The sequence below is a fragment of the Corapipo altera genome, unplaced genomic scaffold (assembly GCF_003945725.1).
Source record: "Corapipo altera isolate COAL_440 unplaced genomic scaffold, ASM394572v1 0, whole genome shotgun sequence".
Lineage (NCBI taxonomy): Eukaryota > Metazoa > Chordata > Aves > Passeriformes > Pipridae > Corapipo > Corapipo altera.
The window spans coordinates 9,869,919-9,890,783 of NW_020884872.1; the positions used below are offsets into that span (position 1 = coordinate 9,869,919).

Genomic DNA, 20,865 nt, shown 5'->3' on the forward strand with positions numbered 1-20,865 from the left:
GGACTTGAGATCTCAAAGAAGAAAAAAGGCTTTAGAGATTTCTCATCAATGGTATCAGTACAAGAGGCAGGCTGATGACCTAATGACATGGCTGGATGACATTGAGAAAAAGTTAGCCGGTCTACCAGACCAGAAAGATGAGCAGAAGCTAAAGGTAATGTTGTTTTGGGTTGGCAATGGTAGATATTTTGAGTGATAGTTCAACAGACAGCAAATGCAACAAACAATAATATAGATATAAAAAAACCTAGCAGTTCTCTTATTTCTATTTATAGTAAAACAAACCCTAATTATCTGTGTTCAAACTGACATTTCTTTGTTGTACTATATTTTGTATTTGTTTGTTTTACAGAATGTTATATAAATAATTTGAAACACACTAAATATAATGTTTTATCAGTAATACAAAAAATGTGCAATGTATTAAGAAGCATCAAATGTTTTCTAGTAAAAATTGTAATTGATTTTGTGTATCTTTGTTCCAGATGAACAAATGACTTACCGATATATGGATGACCTCTATCTCATGTTAGCACATTCATTTTCATCAGAGCATACTCATATGTCACTGTCAAAGTCTATAGATTTATTTACATACTGTCAAAGATTTTCCTGGTTTATTTTACATCGTCTTTCTTTGCTTCATTCTCTGTTGAGTTTCCCACAGAGTAAAACAGGAGTTAACTAATACATTACAGAGTCTAATAATATATTTGTAAGCTGTTCGAACCATATTTGTCCTGAATATCCTGACCCTTATTGAGAAAATAATTTCTCCAATTGCCCATCCCAGTGTACTAGCAAGAATCTGAATGTGGCAACTGTTGGTCTTTGCTAACAGTTTCAGAGAATACTAGCAGTTAGTATCTCTACAGCCCATCTGCAAGAAGGTTCTTCAATTTCAATTATCTTTGTTTTGTTTAAATGTAAAATAAGATATGAAATAGCTGTAAATTTTAATTGTAACAATAAAATGGAAATGGATTTTCTGACAGAAGTATTTTGCTAATTTCAAGTTGATTGATCTAGTTAGCTAACTGTCCTGGGCCCTGTATTGGTTTTGCTCACTAGGAGATTGGTGGAGAATTGGAGAAGAAGAAGGAAGATCTGAATGCGGTGCACAGGCAGGCTGAACGCTTGTCTAAGGATGGGGCTGCAAAAGCAGTGGAGCCAACCCTGATACAGCTCAGCAAGCGCTGGCAAGATTTTGAGAGCAAATTTGCTCAGTTTCGAAGACTCAACTATGCACAAATTGTGAGTTGTTACTGGCAAACCCATACGTTTGCAACTGCTACTACTAACAGCATCCTACTAACAGTGAGAGCTTCAGGGTCAGTGTCAACTCTTCAGATATTAATAAGAAAAACCCTATTGTCTGCAAGTGGGGGAATCTTTATATACTCCAATACAATAGTGCTCTGCTTTTGTCTTCAAATTGCCCTTAAGTTATATCAGTCAATAAGAAAAAACTCAGCAATGAAAAATTTGTGTTTATTTTTGTTGCCTCATTATTTTTCCATAACATTTATCAGTTTAAAAACATTAGTTTGCCATACATCTATTTGGTTCACTGAACATGTGAAACACAAAAATTGTCTTTTCCAAACTACCCATCCCATGCCAATTTTAATTGGTTTTTTTATTTGTCCATAACATGTTATACTCACTTTAGGAAGTGACTTGAAAAATTTTTATGACACTATATTTACATGGCCTCTTCTTCGAATGCTTGAATTCTGAGAAAAGTTTTGTAAGAAAGTGTACCTTTAAATTTGGCAGGTTGAAAACATAATTTTATGAACCATCTTCATGTCTTCTGATTTTGTTTAGTTGTATATAAAATGTAATTATCCTTACTTGTTTATAAATGCTGCAGTAACTGGATAAATAAAAGGGAAATTTTCACTATTCCAGATTTATGATCAAAATATGTATTCAGTGTTACCCAATTAGGTTACCAGAGGTCGCTTTTGCACTTGTAAGGTTTTGCCTTGCTATTCCTACTACTCTGCTTATTGTCTTCTGGGCTTTATGAAGAAAGATGAGACCTGCTCTCAAGGAATTTGTTGCTTTATGTACTCTTCTGTAATCTTAAGGTGCTAGTGGATAAAGGGTGTTTCATCAAAATACAATTTTATTTATTTATTTTTAAATGCACCTAGATTGCAGAGAAAACATACTGACAGGATAATGAAATTTTAAAGACATGAAGTGTTACTTTTAATTGATATAAAGTATGCTTTAAAAAATAAAAAAAGTTCTAAAAATAAGCATTATGTATAACTTTTTGAGAAATATATTCCTCTATATAATGTATTATATTGTGTATTTTTAACTTTTCTAATATTAAATAATGTATATGTAAAAGTAATACTTTGGATAGTTATGCAGTTAATGGAAACAATCAGAGAAACATTAACTTTGGTTTGCATGTTATTAAATCTTGTTTCATCTGATTACACTCTTCAGATTACTATGGTTTATATTAAACTTGATGGATGTAATCAGGTGCAAATTGTTTATATTGACATGGAGCTACAGCAAGCTTCACTTTGTCTTGTAAATGAGTTGGCTTCTTTTTTTTATAATGAATATATTTGCTCCTTTGATAAGCAAGTAAGGGATCAGATTGTGCATGCAATTTATATGAAAACATTCTGCTGTCAATGCGCTTTTTATGTCACCAACCACCTACCATGACAGGAGATGAATATATCCATTTTAAAATTTTACTAGCAGAACAATAAACTTTATATTAGCATATTTTTATATAGAATATGTAAGGTAGATACATAAGCACATATGTTTTTTTAATTCCTTAGAGGAATACACTCATCAGCTTTTTAAACTCATGTAACCATTATGTATGTTTATATTGTTAAGAAATATAATTTATATAATATATAACCTTTTAAGGTTAAGTTTTTTAATATTCTCAAATATTCCATGCAAGAAGGATACTTGTTGGAATTTATCTAGGGAATAAGGTCATTCAGTGAAAGTTACATGTACACAGGACAATTACTGTATCCTCATTTCTCATGAAAAATATCTTGCTGTTTTGACAGTGACTGAGGTGATATTCATATGAAATATTTTGGAGGTTATATAGAAGCTACTGAAACTTGAGAGGGGGAGTGTATTTTCATTACTAAAATCAGAGTGCAAAGTGCAACTGCCTTGTAATTATTATTTTGACTTTACTGAATCAGTGAAACAGAGAATTTCTTAAGGGTTTTTTCTTTTTTTAAAGCAGCTTAAGTACCTACCTCACAGGGATGTTGTGAGGATTCATTAATTGTTTGTGAAAGATTTTAAAATACAAAAGAAAAATGAAAATTCAAACTATTCATTTGAACACATGCATATACCAGCAAAAATATCTTTCGCAGAGATTTTCTGTTAACCACCAACTGAATAAAACCATACAATAAAAATATAAAATTGATTTTTTTCTTTAAAACAAAAGAAATAGCTGCATTTTTATTTATAATTGATGATGTATTCAATACCAGTTATTTAACAACTGAAGGTTGTTATGATAAATCAATGAAGATTTAGTTGTACTGTATATCTTTCAATCCATTATGCTTCATTGAATAAACATAGCAAGACTGCACTGAAGAAAACCTTTAATTATGTTGCTTAATGACAGATTTGCATTTCTTACCTTTGTTAGAGATCATACATTTTTGATATCAAAGTGTGAAATTAAAATTATCATTCTCCCCTGGATTTTACTTTTCCCCGATATTTGTTGGGAAGATCTGTCAGAAAGATATAGAAACCATGACTTTATAAGAATTTATTCTCTCTGTCATGGCAGATTCTTGTATAATCCTGATTGTCTTACAGATAGGTAGCAGTAAATATCCAACAACTAATTGACAAGTATATATGAGTGTATATTTATAAAATGGGATTTTCTGTCACCACTTTTGATGATAGAATGAGATGCAGTTATATTACCTCAAACACTTCATGTTCTGTTTAATGACATTTTTGAGACATTAATCAATTTGGTGTAGTGGTCCTCGATGTGACATTCTATAGGGAAAAAGGTGGGTTTATTGCTTTCACAGGTTAAACATGGTACACAAACACAAAAATGCAACTGCACAAAACCCAAAATGACACTGAGTGGAAAAAAAAAAATTTGAGCCCTTGTTGTCTTGCAAGATTCTTCTCTCACACAATGTCTTTATTCACATGTGGCAAAATAAACAGTTGGCAGAAAATTCAGATTTTCAGGCAGTCAGATTTATAATTTCTGTTCTAAGACAAGTTAAATGTTCTACTTCATTTCAGCTAAAAATTTCCATTTGAAATCAGTTTGTAGTAATTTCAGTTGTGAAATTCAAATAGCTTACTGAAGAGTGGAATATTTTACTATAATGTTTTAAAATTATGATTAACCATAATCTCTTTGCTATTCATGAAAGTGTAAGGTACTCTTCAAAAAGCAAGCCATTAAAGCAAGGCATTAAAGTTTAATCCTAGTGCAAAATGAAATTTTTGCATACTAAAATTTCACATCTGTTGAAAAAAAAATTCATTAAAAATTGTAACATTAGAGAGGTTAATGGACATTTATTTCTAAAATTTCTCTGCAGAATCTGAAATCATTAAGCCTTGGCAGTCACACAGTATTTTCAGAAAAGTTGTTGATTCCCTCTGCTACAGTCTAAACCTCTAAAAACAGTAACTTAAAATCTTTCAGTTACTGTTTTTCAGCAACAGTTTATGTCACTCTTCTGGCTTGTTTTCAGTAGTTATCTGTTGCAGAGAAAAAGCTAGATTGAGATAGTTTAATTCAAGTCAGAATCAAAATCAGTTATTATTATGTTGATTACATTTAACTAAATTAGTTTTACTTAATGTCTGTTTTATAGAAAAAGAATTTTTCAATGCTTTCATCAGTCTCTGAGCATGTTTGTATCATGGCTCAGTTTAGATTTTCCTGAGCTGACTGAAATTACTCTGAGTGTGGAGTACTGAAGGCCTTTATTGTGAGAAAACATTTTCTAGATCAACACAGGTGCAGAGCCTACACTCTAAATTCTTACTTCATATGTCCTATTACCATATTTTATCAAGCTGTTCAACATTCTTTCTGCAGTTATATGTGGTGGTCTCTTAGTTTTCCTCTCTCATCTGAACTATGCATGCTGTAAATAGTAAGCCAGAGTATTTTTAGGACAAGAGAGTCACTTGCAATCTGTCAAAATTATGTATCTATTGATGTACATATAAGGAAAAAGATAGGCTTATCTAAGTCATTTCAGTAATTTTATTACACACAAACATTCTATTGAAATTTATGGTCATTTTACTAGTGAAATATTTGGGCCTGGATTTTGGCCATACAGAGAAAGATATTAATATTGATCAAATGATAAACATCAGGAGACACTGTCTTTTTCATACCAATTAGACTATGTATTGAACAAGAATGAATAAGGAAAATAGTTATGCAAAACATGCATTTATTTTTATAAGGTAAGTGATTTAGTCTGAGCAGTTCAATAGTTACCTGCAACATGGATAAAGTACCAACACTCTTAGTACTTACTGTGAACTAACATAAACTTCATTTTTCCAAATAAAAAACATTATTCTGCTTAAGATTCTGTAAAGCATTTGCAAATTCAAAATGCCTGTTTCTCAACTGGATGAGGAATTCAGGTGAGAGAGTATGTGATCAGCTTCTGGAACCAGATTAAACTGGTCAAGTTTACATATGAAATTCACGAGTTTGTTGAAGTCCAGTCTTTTAAGGGCATCTTGCAGTTTTGAGTTATTATTTCCGTGTGGAGCTCTATGTAATTAATTTAATTAAATTTAATTTTTTTAACTGTTAAAGTATATTTATATATAAAAATATTTTATAAAGTATAAATCAATCATTAATTGAAATAAATCTATGACAGATAAACACAGGACTTGATGTCCTAATTATCTGTCTGCATCTAAATAACATGGATACTTCAGTGGCAATGTACTATCATTGTTTTCAGTTGTTGTTTTCCATGATTCTCACAGTCAGGAGCAGTGTAATGAAGTGATTTTCTTCTCTTATCCCTGCTTAAATGTTTCTTGGGTTAAATAAAGGAGTAATGGTTGCCAAGAAGAAGGGGCAGACTAATTCTTCTCTATTCCTCCAATGAGTGTGAGAGAGATATATAAATAAGATATAAGTGAGAGAAAAGACATTAGAAGAGCAAAACAAGAAAATACCCACTGGAAAAAAGAAAAGAACTATATAGTGATGGATTAGTATCCAATTCACCTGTGAGCTTTGGATCTCTTAAGAACAGCTCAGGGGTGATTCTGTGACACCATTTAACTTTTCTGACATTGACAGTGGCAGTTTTTTAAACAAATAGATTTGCATAGCATAGCTAAAGACTGGGCTTTCTTGACTGTGATCTGCAAAAAAACATGAGGATGATTGAGAAACATTGGGAAAAGAATCACAGCTTAATGTTTGCACCCATTTTCTAGCATCCATCGACCTGGAAATGGGTATTAGAAAATATATTCCAAATAGTTTAATTGTATTTAAAATACTCTAATTTTCTGTCTGACAAGAGAGGTATGGGAAAGATGGGACAATATCCACTGAAGAGGGATATTGTCTTTGATGTACTTGAAGAAGAGCTAGTTTTATAGATTTATTTTAAAAGGCACTTTACCTTCTCTGTCTAAAAGGAACATATACAGTGTTGTGGTAATTTTAAGTGAAGAGGATACATAGCCTTTTTTTTAGAATTGGGCCATTTTACTGTGCTATTTTGAGTTTTTCTAAAACATATTTTTATTATCTCATATTTCCTTGTTAATTCTGTACAGTATTCACTCTCATCATTGCGAATCTATAGTATTTTAATAGGATTAAGTTTAAAAATCCCATTTTGTGGATGATAGAACTTTGCAGAAGAGGTTTTTGTCTGCCGCTTTTCGTTATCTGTTATAAACTTCAGGGAAGTAATCTAAATTACATTCTCAAGTTTAAAAGTGAAACTCTACATCTTTATTTCATCACATAGGAATGAATACTCTTGCTGTAACATGAACTAAAGCAGGTTTAAAATGTTGTCTTTAAATTGCATGAAGTGGTGATACAAATATAGTCTTAGCCACACCACAGGCTCTTCTTACTCTTCTCTGTATGGTTGAGATGGAAACAAGGCCATCAGCCTTTGGTTAAAGAATCCTGTGCAACAACAACATGTTTTGTACCCTTTTAATTATCTTCTGACAAAACTGAGCATTATACTAGTATAATATATTTATCCTTTTAATTACACAGTTATTTGGAAAACAAGGCAGCTAATTACCATCCTATGTTGTCTGATATAGTGTATTATGATTTATTAGCATAATAAATTACATGGTGGGGATTTTTGGTGTCAAAATTATTTGGCTATAAATAATAAGGGAAAAGACCTGCTGCAGAGTGATCTGGCCTTAAGTAACAGTGTCTTTTGAAGAGATGATTTTTATCTCTTGTCTACAATTCAGAATGTCGACATTACTCATGGGGTTTTTCGTTTTTTGGTGGGGTTTTTTTGTTTGGGTTTTTCTCATGGATACATCTGAGTATACACACAAAGTTGCAGAAGGAAGTAGATTTGTAACTGTACAGTGTGAGTGCTGAATATCTATGTGTATATATTTAGTTTTCAAAGCTGCTGGATTGACAGCAATTTCATTTACATTAAAAAAACCAAATCTATATCTTGCAGTAACAAAAATAGCCCAAGTGACAAAACCTATTATGTATGATTGTATCTTTATAAATGTAGATTAAAGATGGAAGGTAATTAGGTAATACCTTTTAACATTTCTGAAAGGTGTCAGAGTTTAAGGTTAGGACTTTGCACTTTGAAGCTGTTAGCATTCATCACAAATGTGGTACTTTAATGTTATTTTCAGTTTATTTTCTAAATTATGTCAACATTATCTAACAGATGTACTTTGCATAAATAACTGGAAAGCTAACATCACAAATCAGTTTCAAAATGGTTTAGTCAATTTAGATATCAATAGACTGTATTCTAACGTATCTCAGCTTTATTTGACATAAATGAGTTCATGATGAACAGTCAGTAGACTTACACATACTGTTATTCAAGATAGCCCTAAAGCTTCACACATAAATACTGTCTAAGGTTATGTACTTCTCTAGTCTTAATAAAGCAGCCATTAAATAGTTGGCATGACCAAAATCTGTTCTTAATAAGGCTAACTTCCTGCATATTGTGTAGAAGACAGTTCTGTCACTATATTCACTGTTTCATCTCTAGAGCTCCAGAAACTTTTAAATGTGCTTTGTCTACCAGAAGGTAACACATATAAATCAATTAGAAAAGTATTTTCCAGTGAGAACATTTGAAAATTCTAAATACCATTTTAAAATACCTGTTGAGAACCAGCCTAGGATGTAGCTTTTGCAATGTGTTCTGACTTTTTTCATTCCAAAATATGAGTACCTAAGTATTTCCTTATTAACTGAATTCTAGTACTGATAATGGCTATCTCTTCTGACTCACTGGTAGTTAAAGGAGCTAAAGGCTTATCTCCCCCCAAAATGCTAGTGACTGTATGTGATCTGAGCAGTGTTTGGTAAATGCTTATGATGTATAATCTTTAATGAATTTAATAATTCCTGTGTTGCAAATACCTTTTTTAAAGTCTCATGACAGACATACAGATTTCTTTGTCAGTTTTGCTGTAAGGCAATTGCTAAGATTCACATATGCAATCTTCATCAGAAGTACTTAAGGTATATGCACACTTTATTTTAAAACAAGAGACACTTTCTAAATCCCAGTAGTTACAATTAGTCAGTAATGCTATAAAGCTACTTTCTTCAGGACGTGGTAACATTACAGCTTTGGCATAAGATACACAGTGCTCTGTTTTTATTTTTTCTTTTACTTTCTGAAAAAAAATTACTTCTATCACATATATAAGAGTCTTATAGGCCAGTCTCATCATAGTTCAAATAAATTTCGTTTTCTCTTTGCTTAACAAGTAGATACAAACGGAAGTTGTCAAGTTAAAAGTTAACAGCAGAACTACTGCAATTTCCGATTCAACTTAAGTCTCTTATTTCTGTGAATATTAGCGGGTCTTTAGTAAGGAGAGATGTGCAGACTCTCAAATAAGCTGCAGCTAAGTTCAGTGTGCAGCACAGCCTCAGCCTGAGGACAGTCCATATCTAGAGGCAGTTATCTAAACCAGGATAAAACAAATGTATTGTTAAGCAACTGAAGAAGGGATTGCCAAAGGTGTTCATTTTACTACTTGACCAAGTGTGTTTGATATCTTGGAGGGCTCTGAAGGCACGAGGGCATTAAGAACACAAAGAACTGACTGTGGCACCAAAATGTTCTACCATAGTTTTTAAGCTCTACATGTTTTTCTTACCCTGTGGTAATAAAAACAAAAAAACCCAAAGAACTATGGATACTCTGGAATTAATGTCTTAAATTAATTGTTATAGCTTTTGTCTCTACCTTTCTCTCTTCCTCCCCACTCCATCTAAATATGAAAATAATGCACTGATCAGACTGTAGCAGAACTGTCTGAGGTTTTGGGAGATGTCCCATAATTTGAGCTTATACGTGTGTGGAAGAGACCTTTTCTTATGGAGAAAACTGTCACATTTCAATCAAGTTTTGAAGTTGATAAATAAAACAATATAAGTGGAAATAATTTCAGGTTGGTTGATGCCTGTTAATTGATAGTTTTCAAAATCAAAGCCTTCAATTTTCTATTTCTATTTCTAGAATCTAAAGTTTACTGAAATGTTTTCTAATTTGTGCTATTATTAGGAATAACTTCATTTTAACTGGCTTTATTTAATTTTATGTATAGATCAAAAAGATTCAATTTATCATAGAATAAAAACTGCAACATTTTTCAACCACTAAGGTATGCCTTAGCAGTGAAGTATTGGGAAGACATAAAGCACTTTCTGTCCAAGAACAGTGCTGAAAATAGTAATGTGTATTTTTAAAGTTTCTATTTTTTGTATAACTCGCAGATGAAATCAGATACAAGCATTAAACTAAATGGTTTGAGTGTTGCAATGTGCAGGATTTTGTAGACTGCAACCATCCATCACTAGAAAAATCATATGTATGTGAGAATATTTATGTTCTTACTTGAAAATATGAATTTTTTTTCAATATTTAAGTAGATTTTATTGCTGCCAAGTGCATTTTAAGACCTTGCCTTCATGGAATGTATAAATTAAGGAATTTATACATTTTTAATCCTATATTCAGGATTTCAGTCTCTCTGTGAGATGCTTCTTTTTGTACTGATAGATAATTTGTTTGTGATTGACTAAGGACATCCAATCTAATTTTGACAATTCCATATTAGCAGTATAATTTTGATCTTCTTCCAACATATATACACACTTACAGGTAAGGTATGCTAGCAGCACAGAAGACAGAATTTATTTTTCTAAATGTTAGCTGATATCACCACTCACAGTTGGTGTAGGAGCAGATGAATAAAAGCTTGTTTATAAACATGTACTTGAAAGTGGATTTATTGATCTCTGACAGCATTTTATCATACTTTTGTGTGTTTAATTCTTTATTTGATGGTAAACATGGGCTAGCAAATACCATGTGGTTCACAGTTTGCTTTATAAAGCAACTGTTCCAAAGTTTATTGGGCTCTTTGAGGTATCACTGCCCTTGTCCAGGAGGTGTCCGCTGTCTGCTTCTTTTTTCTCATCTGTAACACACCTTTATTTATTCTGAAGAGATCACTGACTTTTTACATGCTGATATGTCTCAGCACTGCCTGTAAAGAGTACTTTCTTGACTGTTTCACTTCAGGGAGAGGCACATTTATTTGTTTTTCCTGAATTTCTCACCAGGATGCTGCTAGGAGCAGTGTTGTGGTACAGTAGAGCTGATGGGAGTGTTTTGCTGCTTTACTCCTCCCACGTGTTCTGTTTGTGTGAAGTTATTCAATCAAAAGCACAGACAGTAAGGTCTCTATGAGTTTGGAGGCCTGTTGTAAGAAGGGACCCAAAATGGAACAGTTGTCAGGATCTTACACAAAAAAGTTTGAGACTTTCTGGGTGTAAATTCCTGAACAGCAAAAGTGATGTTGGGACTGTTCCCTCTGCAGGAAGAGTAAAGAAATGGATGTACTGAGATCAGTGAAATTTGCTTTAACACCGAGTTTCCCACTGTTAAAAGGAAATTAAAAGAATTTTCCAAGGCTAGTTAAATCTGATGCGACCAGGTGATAGTGTGCTAGATGTAGGCAATAATGATCACAGGTGTTTCTTTGGAGAATGTGTATGAATTTGTGGGCAAACCCTGCATTATTTCTGTGCTACTTTTTTGCTATTTTTTTTGTTGCTGTTTTGTTTGGTTGACTTGTTTTGCTTTTGCTTATTGGCCTTCTCTATAGGGGCAAGTTCATGAATTTACTTCTTGTGTTTCTGTTGCACCTGGTAGGACATGATAGCTATCAATAAAATCAGTGTAGGTAGAGTCATGTTTGTGGGAAGATCCTGACCCTTAATTAAAAATATGTAATGGTGGGGAAGAAAATTCAGTTTACTGTTCTAGAGTTGATAATGCTTGGTAAAAAGGAATGCCTGAAAAGTCACACCTTACCCAAAATAAGCTGGGGTTTTTTTCAGAGACTATAAATAATTTGCGCAGCAGTCTTATCATTGATAATCAAGGAAAAATAGAAAATAAATTATTATTATTAAAATTTTATTTTAAGAAATAGCAATATAGGAAATGGCCATTTACCCAGCATTTACCAATCACTCTTAACAGTTTACTTATATTATATATTTTTAATATTATTTTGGTTTAAGTATTTTTAAGTAACTCTGTAATACATTCTCCCACTTTATCAGATTCAACTTACTCAAACTCGTTTTTAAACAGTTAATCTTCATTTTCTTATTTATTTTTAATCCTTATAAAATCTTAACCTACCACAGTTCTTAGGGGCAATTTTGGCATTAGCAATTACATATATTTTTCCTGAATTATTGTTATTTTTAATAGTAGTGGCTCCCAGCTGCTACGATCTCCTTTTGCAATTTTTTTCTCAGTGTTGGGTTTATGTTGGGATATGATTCAATTACATTGCAATATTGGAATATGATTCAATTTCAGCTTTGCATTTCTAATAAAGATGCTTGTCAAGAATATAGGATTGTATCTTCTATGATAAGACAATTCCAGAAATTATAGGGACAAGATAAAATGTTTCCCTTTCTTTGCTGACTAAAATTAGTTCTGATATGTCTACCCCCTATCCCTTACTGCCATATGCCAACTTCTGCCTTGGGTTCTATCATTCTACTGTCAATGAAGGAAAGACAGAGGGAAAGAAACACCTGCGACCTGTTGAAAACCCAATTAAAATCAAAGATACTTAATCCCTAATTTCTCAAGTAGCATCACAATTTCAACTTTTTCATTCAAATAGTATTCAGAAACTAATTAATTTTGACTGTGACTTTTTTTAGAATAAGGTAATAAATAATTTAGCAAAACATGAGGGCAGGTTCTGATAGGCCTCCACTTTTAAATATCAACTTATTTATTTATTTATTTATTTATTTATTTATTTATCTAGTAGTACTTTCCAGTTTATCTACACAATATAAAAAAATGTAGAACTATACAAGTAATCATCCAGCAGTGAGAAATAGGAATGTAAATTTTCCTGTAAAGACAGTGTGAATATATGGTAACATACAGCCCATTTTTCTTTGTAACGGTGATTAAAAGATACTGAATTTTACCACTATAAATAATTAAACATGATATCCATGAACTGCTCACACATCAGATTTCAGCTTGACTTTTATGTAGTTTCAGAAATTGTCTAGAGCAAGAAGGCAGAGGTTTTATGTACACACATATACATACATGTGTACAAATGAGTAAATACATAGTTATTAGCCTAAATTTGGATTGAAAATATAGTCTAATACGAGTATAGAAACAAATTATATTTTGTGTGTCACTTTACATATTCATGTGACCTCTTTTTGAGTGAATAACCTTGCACACCTAGCATGCTCTTTGCATTACTGTGAATAGAAGTAGTCTGTCTTCTCAGTCAAAAATAAAAATAAAATTATAGTTAAATGTTCCTTATATGGGTCTGAAGGTCTTTGCTACATTTAAGAGTGTCACAGTTAGTCTTGAGGAATTAAAATATATTGCTGCATAAAGGCCTTAGTGGCCTGTCAAAATTCTCCCATTTTCTAATCAACTGGGACAGCTTTTTCTTTAGCTTTACTGGAATAAACTGCTATTTTTGCAGAGCATGTGATTCCTGAAACATATGGGGGACAAACACAATTTTTTAATGCAATTTATTTTAAATAATAAAAATTATAGCAGTAGTATGTTAATTAGAGAGGTTTCAGTGTTAGCAGATGTACTGAGAAAAGTCATTTAGTGAGAAAAGTGTAAGCAAAGCAATTAAATTTGCATAAGAAATGGAGCAGAATAACACAAGTCTACAGATAACTTTATGGGCCTTATATCTGATATGCATGCATCTTCTAGAGTGTGCATATGCATATTTTAAGACTCTAAAAAAATTTAAGAACCAGATGACTCAGCTAGGTAAGTGAAGAGAGAAATATGTCATGAATTAAAATGAGACACCTTGCTGAGGTAGTGTGTGCTTGTATTTGTTTTCTTTTGCATATTGTGTAGCCAGCTAGTGATATTGTTTTCTTGAGGACCACTGATCCATTATCTTTGACGTATATGGCTCCAAAATCCATGATTATCAGTAAGGACTGAAGCATCTAAATAATATAATTTTTGGAAGTCTACCAACACTTACTTTTAAATGTTCTTTGAGATCCTCAATAAGTAAAGCTTATATTTTTGAGAAGACAAACATCAAACACAAAGGATCTTGGTCCCACACTAGGAATCCTCTGTGATGTGACAAAACTCTCTTATGCTTACCAAACCACAAATAATTGATATCTTAAATTTTGACTTTTCTGACAGACATGCAGGTGATCCAGGGTTTGGAGTTTACCTAAAAGAAGCTATCACAGATCTCTCTGCTCCAAAATACACTTTTAGTATTGCTTTTTTATCTGTGATCCATTAGCATATCAAATTAGAAATATAGAGAATTTATATAAACAGCCACTTTTTTGTCACCTTATATGTCAATATGTTTCCAAATGCCATAGATAAAAAGTTTTCTTGGAACTAAAACATTCTGGGATGTCCTTACCTTTGGTGTATGCATGTGCTTTCAGAATAGAGTGTCTATTTCATATTTTTCCAGATTAAAAACAAAACAAAACAAAAAATTCTTAGCTTCCTGAAGAGGTATCTTGCTGGTTTTGGCTTTGGGTGGTTTTTTTTTTTTTTAGAAATATGAATGCATTAAATATGTTTCAAATCACAGAATTCCAATTTATACTTGCTACTTTAAAGAGAAAGGTTTTAGAATAATGTTGAAAGTGTAGAGTCGACATATTTGGGTTGTGTTGCAATTTAAGGGATTGTGTCTATTACACAAATCATTATTTAATTGACACCTTGAAATGATTTAGTATTCATGGCATGCATGGAATTTCTATAATGAAGGACACTTTTTAAAAAGGTGTGATGATTTAAAATTAAAAAACTAGCACTAAAATCTCAATAACACCATAATCTCAGGATACTCTTGGGTTTCCTATCTTCATTTTTTTGGAGAGTAGGAGAAGAAAAGTTTATACACTTTTGCATGGATTAATTTCAGTACTTGCCATTTCAAACAGACAAGTGGAGTATGAGTTGTCTGTGCCAAAAACCTCAAATATTCCCTTCATTTGTCATTGGAAGTTACTTTTGATTGTTTCTGGGTTGTGAACTGGAAATTGCATTAAGTTGTAAGTTTGTCTAGTGTTAAGAAACTAAAGGAAGCATTCTGTTATATATCTGTACTAGCAAACAGTTCGTGAAGATACAACTTTTGTGATGACTGAAACTATGACTGTGGAAACCACTCATGTGCCTTCTACGTACCTGGCAGAGATTCTTCACCTTCTGCAAGCCTTGTCCGAAGTAGAAGAGCGCCTTAATTCTCCTGTTCTGCAGGCTAAGGTTTGTGAGGATCTCTTCAAACAAGAAGAGTGTCTCAAGGTAAGATAGAAAGATTTTCTTAACAATGACTGGATTCCATAATTTTTGGGCAGCCTGCACTCATTCTGAGACATCTGTTTTGCAAGTGCTAAGAACCTCTCTGTGATATGTGCATATATGAATGTCTGTACAGGAGGGCCCATTAGTGCAAAATAAGAACACTGAAGTGTTTATTTATTTTTATCTGTTTCACCTCTGTTTGGAGGACAAGAGCATTAGGGTATCTGCAAAGTACGTCCTTGAATGGGAAAGAAAGGATGGAGAGGGACAGTTGTATATTTAAAGATAGAATTTGTAGTTAAAGATTTGTTTGTTTAAATAGAAAAAATTTCTTCACCAAAACAGTTGTTAGACATTGGAACAGGCTGCCCAGGGAAGTGTCTGAGTCACCATCTCTAGGGGTATTTAGAAGATGTGTAGATGTGGCTCTTAGAGACATGGCTCAGTGGTGAACTTGGCAGTCCAGGGTTAATGGTTGGTCTCAATTTAGATCTTTGCCAGCCTAAATGATTTTATGATTCTATGATTGGTAAGTTAAAGTAATTACTAAGTAACCCTGTCCACACCCAATCTTGACTGTTTTATTTTGGTATAAGATTTTAAAAATTATTTCTATTGGAACAGGAACAAAACCAAGTAAGATTTAGCTGTTGCATTCCATCTTAGATCAAAGAAACTTGAAGTCTTATTGGGTCTGTACTCTGTGTAGTTATTATAATTAGCTAAAAAGAGAATATTGTCCAATAGATAGATAATGTAGTTAAGAAAAAGCTAATTCAGTATCGTTAGTATGACTTTAAATATTACTGTTTGGTTTCTTCAGTGCTTGCAATGGTGAAATCCCTTGAAATTGGTGGAATTTTTCCAACACAGAATTGACGTGAGAGTAAGATTAAAGTTGTAAGCCTAAGTAGACGAATGAGTTATCTGCTCTTGCAGAATAATGTTTGTATGAGGAAAGCCTTGTAAAAAATCATGCTCAAGTGCTGCATATAATTACAGCAATTCCAAATTGTCATCCAGCATGAAGAGAAGACTACATTTCCATTTTTCTGTGATTATTTTGGGAAGGAAAAGTTTTTATAAAAAGTAAACATTAGCCTAAAGAGGCTGGAATTTGCCTACAGTCAGCTATAAGAAAGAACCTTAGAGGGAGAATCAGGGCAGTGCCTCTAGCTAGGTTCTCTGGATTTTCCTCTGTAGAAGCCCATTTATCTCTTTCCACATCAGAGGAAATGTAATAAAACCACATCCATGTGCTACTATTAGCTTCTGTAAAATCCCATCTATTTATAAATCTTATATGTTCATAGATCTTATACATTTTAGTCATCTGTATAGAGTCACATGCACACACACACAAATATTCTTATTAGCCCTTGAAAATTAGGGTGTTCTCAGTTTCCTAGCAGGGCAGTACAGTATGTGTAGTGAAACATAACAGTGAAGTATTGGATCAAAGGAAGCATATAACTGATAAAAGGGTGGTGTGAAATAACAGTAGGGAATTTCTTTTACCACTTCTGATTTAGTACCAGTAGATTAAAGTAATTCTGAGTATTGAAACACACAGCATGCCAGTTCTATTATAATTTTTCATTTTAAACATTAGCTTCTGCACAAGAAAGCTCATAGACCATGCAAATCATGGGTAATGAGCCCCTACTTGGTCCTTATTGACGAACCTACGTTCCCTAATAGATTGGATGGAGAAACAGTGACCCAACTCAATAGATTGGATGGAGAAACAGTGACCTAACTCAAGCAGTTTACTGGCAGCTGATTTCCTGTTAGTTCTTCTCAATGCTTTACATTTGGGCTAGCTTTATCTGATTTATATCCATAACTAATCTGTTGTTCACCCACATATATTTGGTATTATTAGGGTTGACACCAACTTTAATAATATTGATTACTGAGGTTACAAGTAACTACTACCATAGGCTTAATTTAACTGAACTATTAAATTGTTATGAGATGCGTTTGTGGGCACAGTTCCATCTTCCTCCCAGATAAATCTCTTAGAAGAAGCAAATGGGTCTTGCACATTCATGGGCTTTCGGAAGGATATAGTTTTGATCTGAGCCTGCTTAATGAATATTTATTTCCGAGGAAAAGCATCCATCATTGTCATTATCCTGCAGTAAAAATAGAAAAGTAGTGCATAAATTGTTCAGCAGCTGGTTAGGAAAGGTTTGAAATTAAATTGTGGTTGATTTTTTTTTCCTGACAGATTTGCATGAATCAAATTACAGAACTGTCATAAATAGCTCTGTGTTTTAAAACTGAGCTTTTGATTTTTTTCACTCTCATTCAGAAAGAATCCATTTTAATTAATCCTTAAAAGGAAAAATAAGGTTATTTACAAGAACCAGTGGTAACAGCATTTAATATTTTTCTCCAAAGTAAAAATGATTGCTCATTATCAAATGGGATAAATATCGAATACAAATTAAAAATTGATGATATTAAATGTCATAGATAATTCAAGCACTGACATTTTATATCAAAGGCATGGAAAATAGTAAAATGTGAGATCTTATAGCAAAAATTTGGTATGTTCTAACTTTTAGTAAATTGTAATGCTTTTATGAGCACATTTAGTAAATCTGCTGAAACTCAGGAGTGTTTTCTCTTCGTTTTAAGCTTTAGGGAGTAGAAAAATCAGAGAAACCAAGTCTCATCACTTTATCTCATAAAGCCAGCATTGCAATGTTTTCACTATCCTATTACAAGCTGTTTACGTATTAGGACATACAGAACCTCAGTTTGTCTTCACCACTGTATTTACAGTATTTAACAAAACATTTTAAATGTTACAGTTCTGTCAAAGATGAAATTCAAGTTGATTGTATGGAAAAATATGGTTCATAGATTGATGAACCATAAATGATAAATTAAATAAATTTAAATAATACGTGAATGAATTTGGCCTGATATACTGTCAAGATAGGACAACTTTTGTTATAAGCACAAATGTTATAGTACAAATGCGTGCTACTGATGATGTTCATATTGATGGAATTCACAATCTTTGAGCTACCCATATAAAATTGATTGTAACTACAATGGATTTCATTACATGAACAAATACAGGGGAAAAGTGCTTTCAGAATTTAGCTAATTATCCTGCCTTGCAATGGATGTTTCAAATGTTAAATGAATGTAAAAATGTGCGTACATTGAATCTAATCTGGTTATATTACTCATACTGAGAGAAAGTTTTCCTTTGTATTGATTATCTCATACCAGCTGCTTGACTTGCTCAAGCTCCAGATTGTTCCGAGAGATGTATACACTGAAATAAATACATTGATTAACCAGAGAATTAAAACAAACACATATTTCTGTTTGCTAACACATAGAAAAAGTAAGTGTGCTAAAATGAAACAGTATACCTGGAATTTAAGTCTGCTAAAGCCTGGAGGTCTCCCCCATTCCCACTAATCCGTCGGAATACATGAGAAAGTGCTTAGTAGACTTTCATGGTGAAAGTCACTGTCATAGTCATGGCATAGTCGTGCCTATTCATTACTTAATTCTATTAACTGTGGATTCAAAACTTATTTTCTGAGGCTACTTGCTTTATATTATTAATGCTACAAACCTGCAGTAGAGTCCATACATATTAGTGTTTCTTATATTTTTTTAATATTCTTAGTCTTGGTAGGAATATCTTATTGTAGAACGTGATTATACATTTAGCTATATTTTTCAATGATGTAATAGTTTTAATATGGAAAGCCATCTGGCTCTTTGCAAAAGAGATTTCTTATATGTGTAACTTCTTGCATAATCACTCTAACAATCCTTTTCCTAGTTCATCTTTTTGTGTATTTCCTGTATGGTCTTTATTTTGTTCATTAAAAATTAGTTTCTTTTCTGTCATTGTTTTTTAAATATAGGTATTTTAATGTTCTGGTTTATTTTTTCCCTTTTTTTTTTCCAAATTATTACCAAATAATTACCAATTATTTGGTAATTCTTCATTTAGAAGACAGATAGAGTAGGTTTTTTACAGTTTTCTCCTGTGTCTTCTTTCAGAATATAGGGGTTTTACTGTAGACATTACACATCCATGATTCTGGCAGCTAATATCCCCATTCAAAATGGTTTATTAAACCACTAATACCCATACCAGATATTGTAACTCAGACAGATTTTAAAATTGTAATTAATTTTTGGAAGTTTTCCAGTTATCCATGATCACTAACAACTGTGCTGTTACTGGTTTTCATGTAAATGCAAAAAGTGTGGAATATTGTAATGAATCTGCTGTGCATATAAAACATTATTCTACAAATGTTTCGAATTACTAAAAAAATATATTCTTAATTTTGCACATTGGAATATGTATTTGGTGTGTATTAAGTGAATCTTATCCAGAAACATCACGTAACGTGAAATTCAGAGTGATTTTCTCCTGCAGCTCAATAAAACCCAATTAACCATAACTTAGAACTGAGTGTGCTCAAATGCACTCTCCAAATAGATCTGTCAGTAACGCTGTGCTTGCTGACAGATTTGTACACAAATAGCCAAGGAACTGAATTTTTACAGAAAACTGTCTTTTTCTGGCAGATTAAGACAAATTCCACATAGTGAAAATGAACTGGTGTTTGTCTCTAGCACTCAGATTTCTCTTTTAAGAGCAATGAGATGGATCATTCCCTAAAGGCTACTGTCACTTCAGCTGCTAATGATTTTCTGTTATTCTTTTTTTCTTAAAAATTAAAGCTTTGTGCAGTTCTGTTAACCATGTTAACAGAATCTCCCAACAATCTCCCAAGGCACTGTTGATAACCAACTGCTTGAAGCAATTCTCTTCAACATGAAAGATGGGGTATGTGTGTGAGATACATGGATATGTGCATATACATATATACATGATCCCTCTTCTTTTTTTTTCTCTTGGACATTCTTCTTTACAGAACATCAGCTGTATTATCTTGCTTTGTCAGTAGCAACTGTGCTTTAAACAAAAGCAAAAATGTGACATAGAAATTGTACACTTGTTCACAGACCACTAGGTTTAAACATTAAGAGATATGTCACTTATCAATTCTGAAATGCATAGATGTATTAAATCTATTTTAAATATTTAGAAAATTGATCTACTTGGTAAAAAAACCCATACTATTTTAATATGCATATGCACAGATATTACTCTTTGTTCCAAAACATGTCAAACAGAATAAGTGCCCTCTTGAGTAGCTGAGATGAGGTGATATTCATACCTACTAAGAAGACTACTTAATTTGAGTGCTTAAGTAAGTCCTGGAAACTTTTAACATTTCAATTCCATATTACATTTTCTCCTGTTCTTTAAATATGCAAATTTTTAGTCATTGCTGAGGTTTTGTGAAGATGCTTCCTCCTTTATATTCAAGGGAATCTTGGAAGATTTGGAGTCATTTTATGTTTTTGTCTTCTGATATTTCTTATATTCAGATTAATGACATGGAATACCTGAATAATCCATGGCCTCAGTGTGTAAAACAAAGATTTAGGTAGACCTGATTAAGGAATGCTGAGTGTGAGGCATTATGCTGGGAAAGTCAAATGAGGTTTGTTGAGTAATGAGAGAAACTCAGCCAGCTTTCACTCTACATGATGGATTGCTGACAAGGAGGAAACATGTTCCTTATTGTGAATCATCCCAGAGAGAAGACATCTATCATTC

The 20,865-nt window shown here is 32.6% G+C and overlaps 1 protein-coding gene across 11 annotated transcripts in view; it reads left to right on the plus strand.

The window, feature by feature from the left end:
• The window catches only part of DMD (dystrophin), a 918,699-nt gene that overhangs the window by 317,258 nt on the left and 580,576 nt on the right, over nucleotides 1-20,865 (plus strand). For 10 of the 11 annotated variants that reach the window (XM_027636380.1, XM_027636395.1, XM_027636430.1 and 7 more), the window contains 3 exons: nucleotides 2-154; nucleotides 1,072-1,254; nucleotides 14,988-15,182. In XM_027636380.1, coding sequence (XP_027492181.1) covers nucleotides 2-154; nucleotides 1,072-1,254; nucleotides 14,988-15,182 — 531 coding nt within the window. The remainder of the gene's footprint in view (nucleotide 1; nucleotides 155-1,071; nucleotides 1,255-14,987; nucleotides 15,183-20,865) is intronic. The other variant, XM_027636446.1, reaches the window with a different exon arrangement.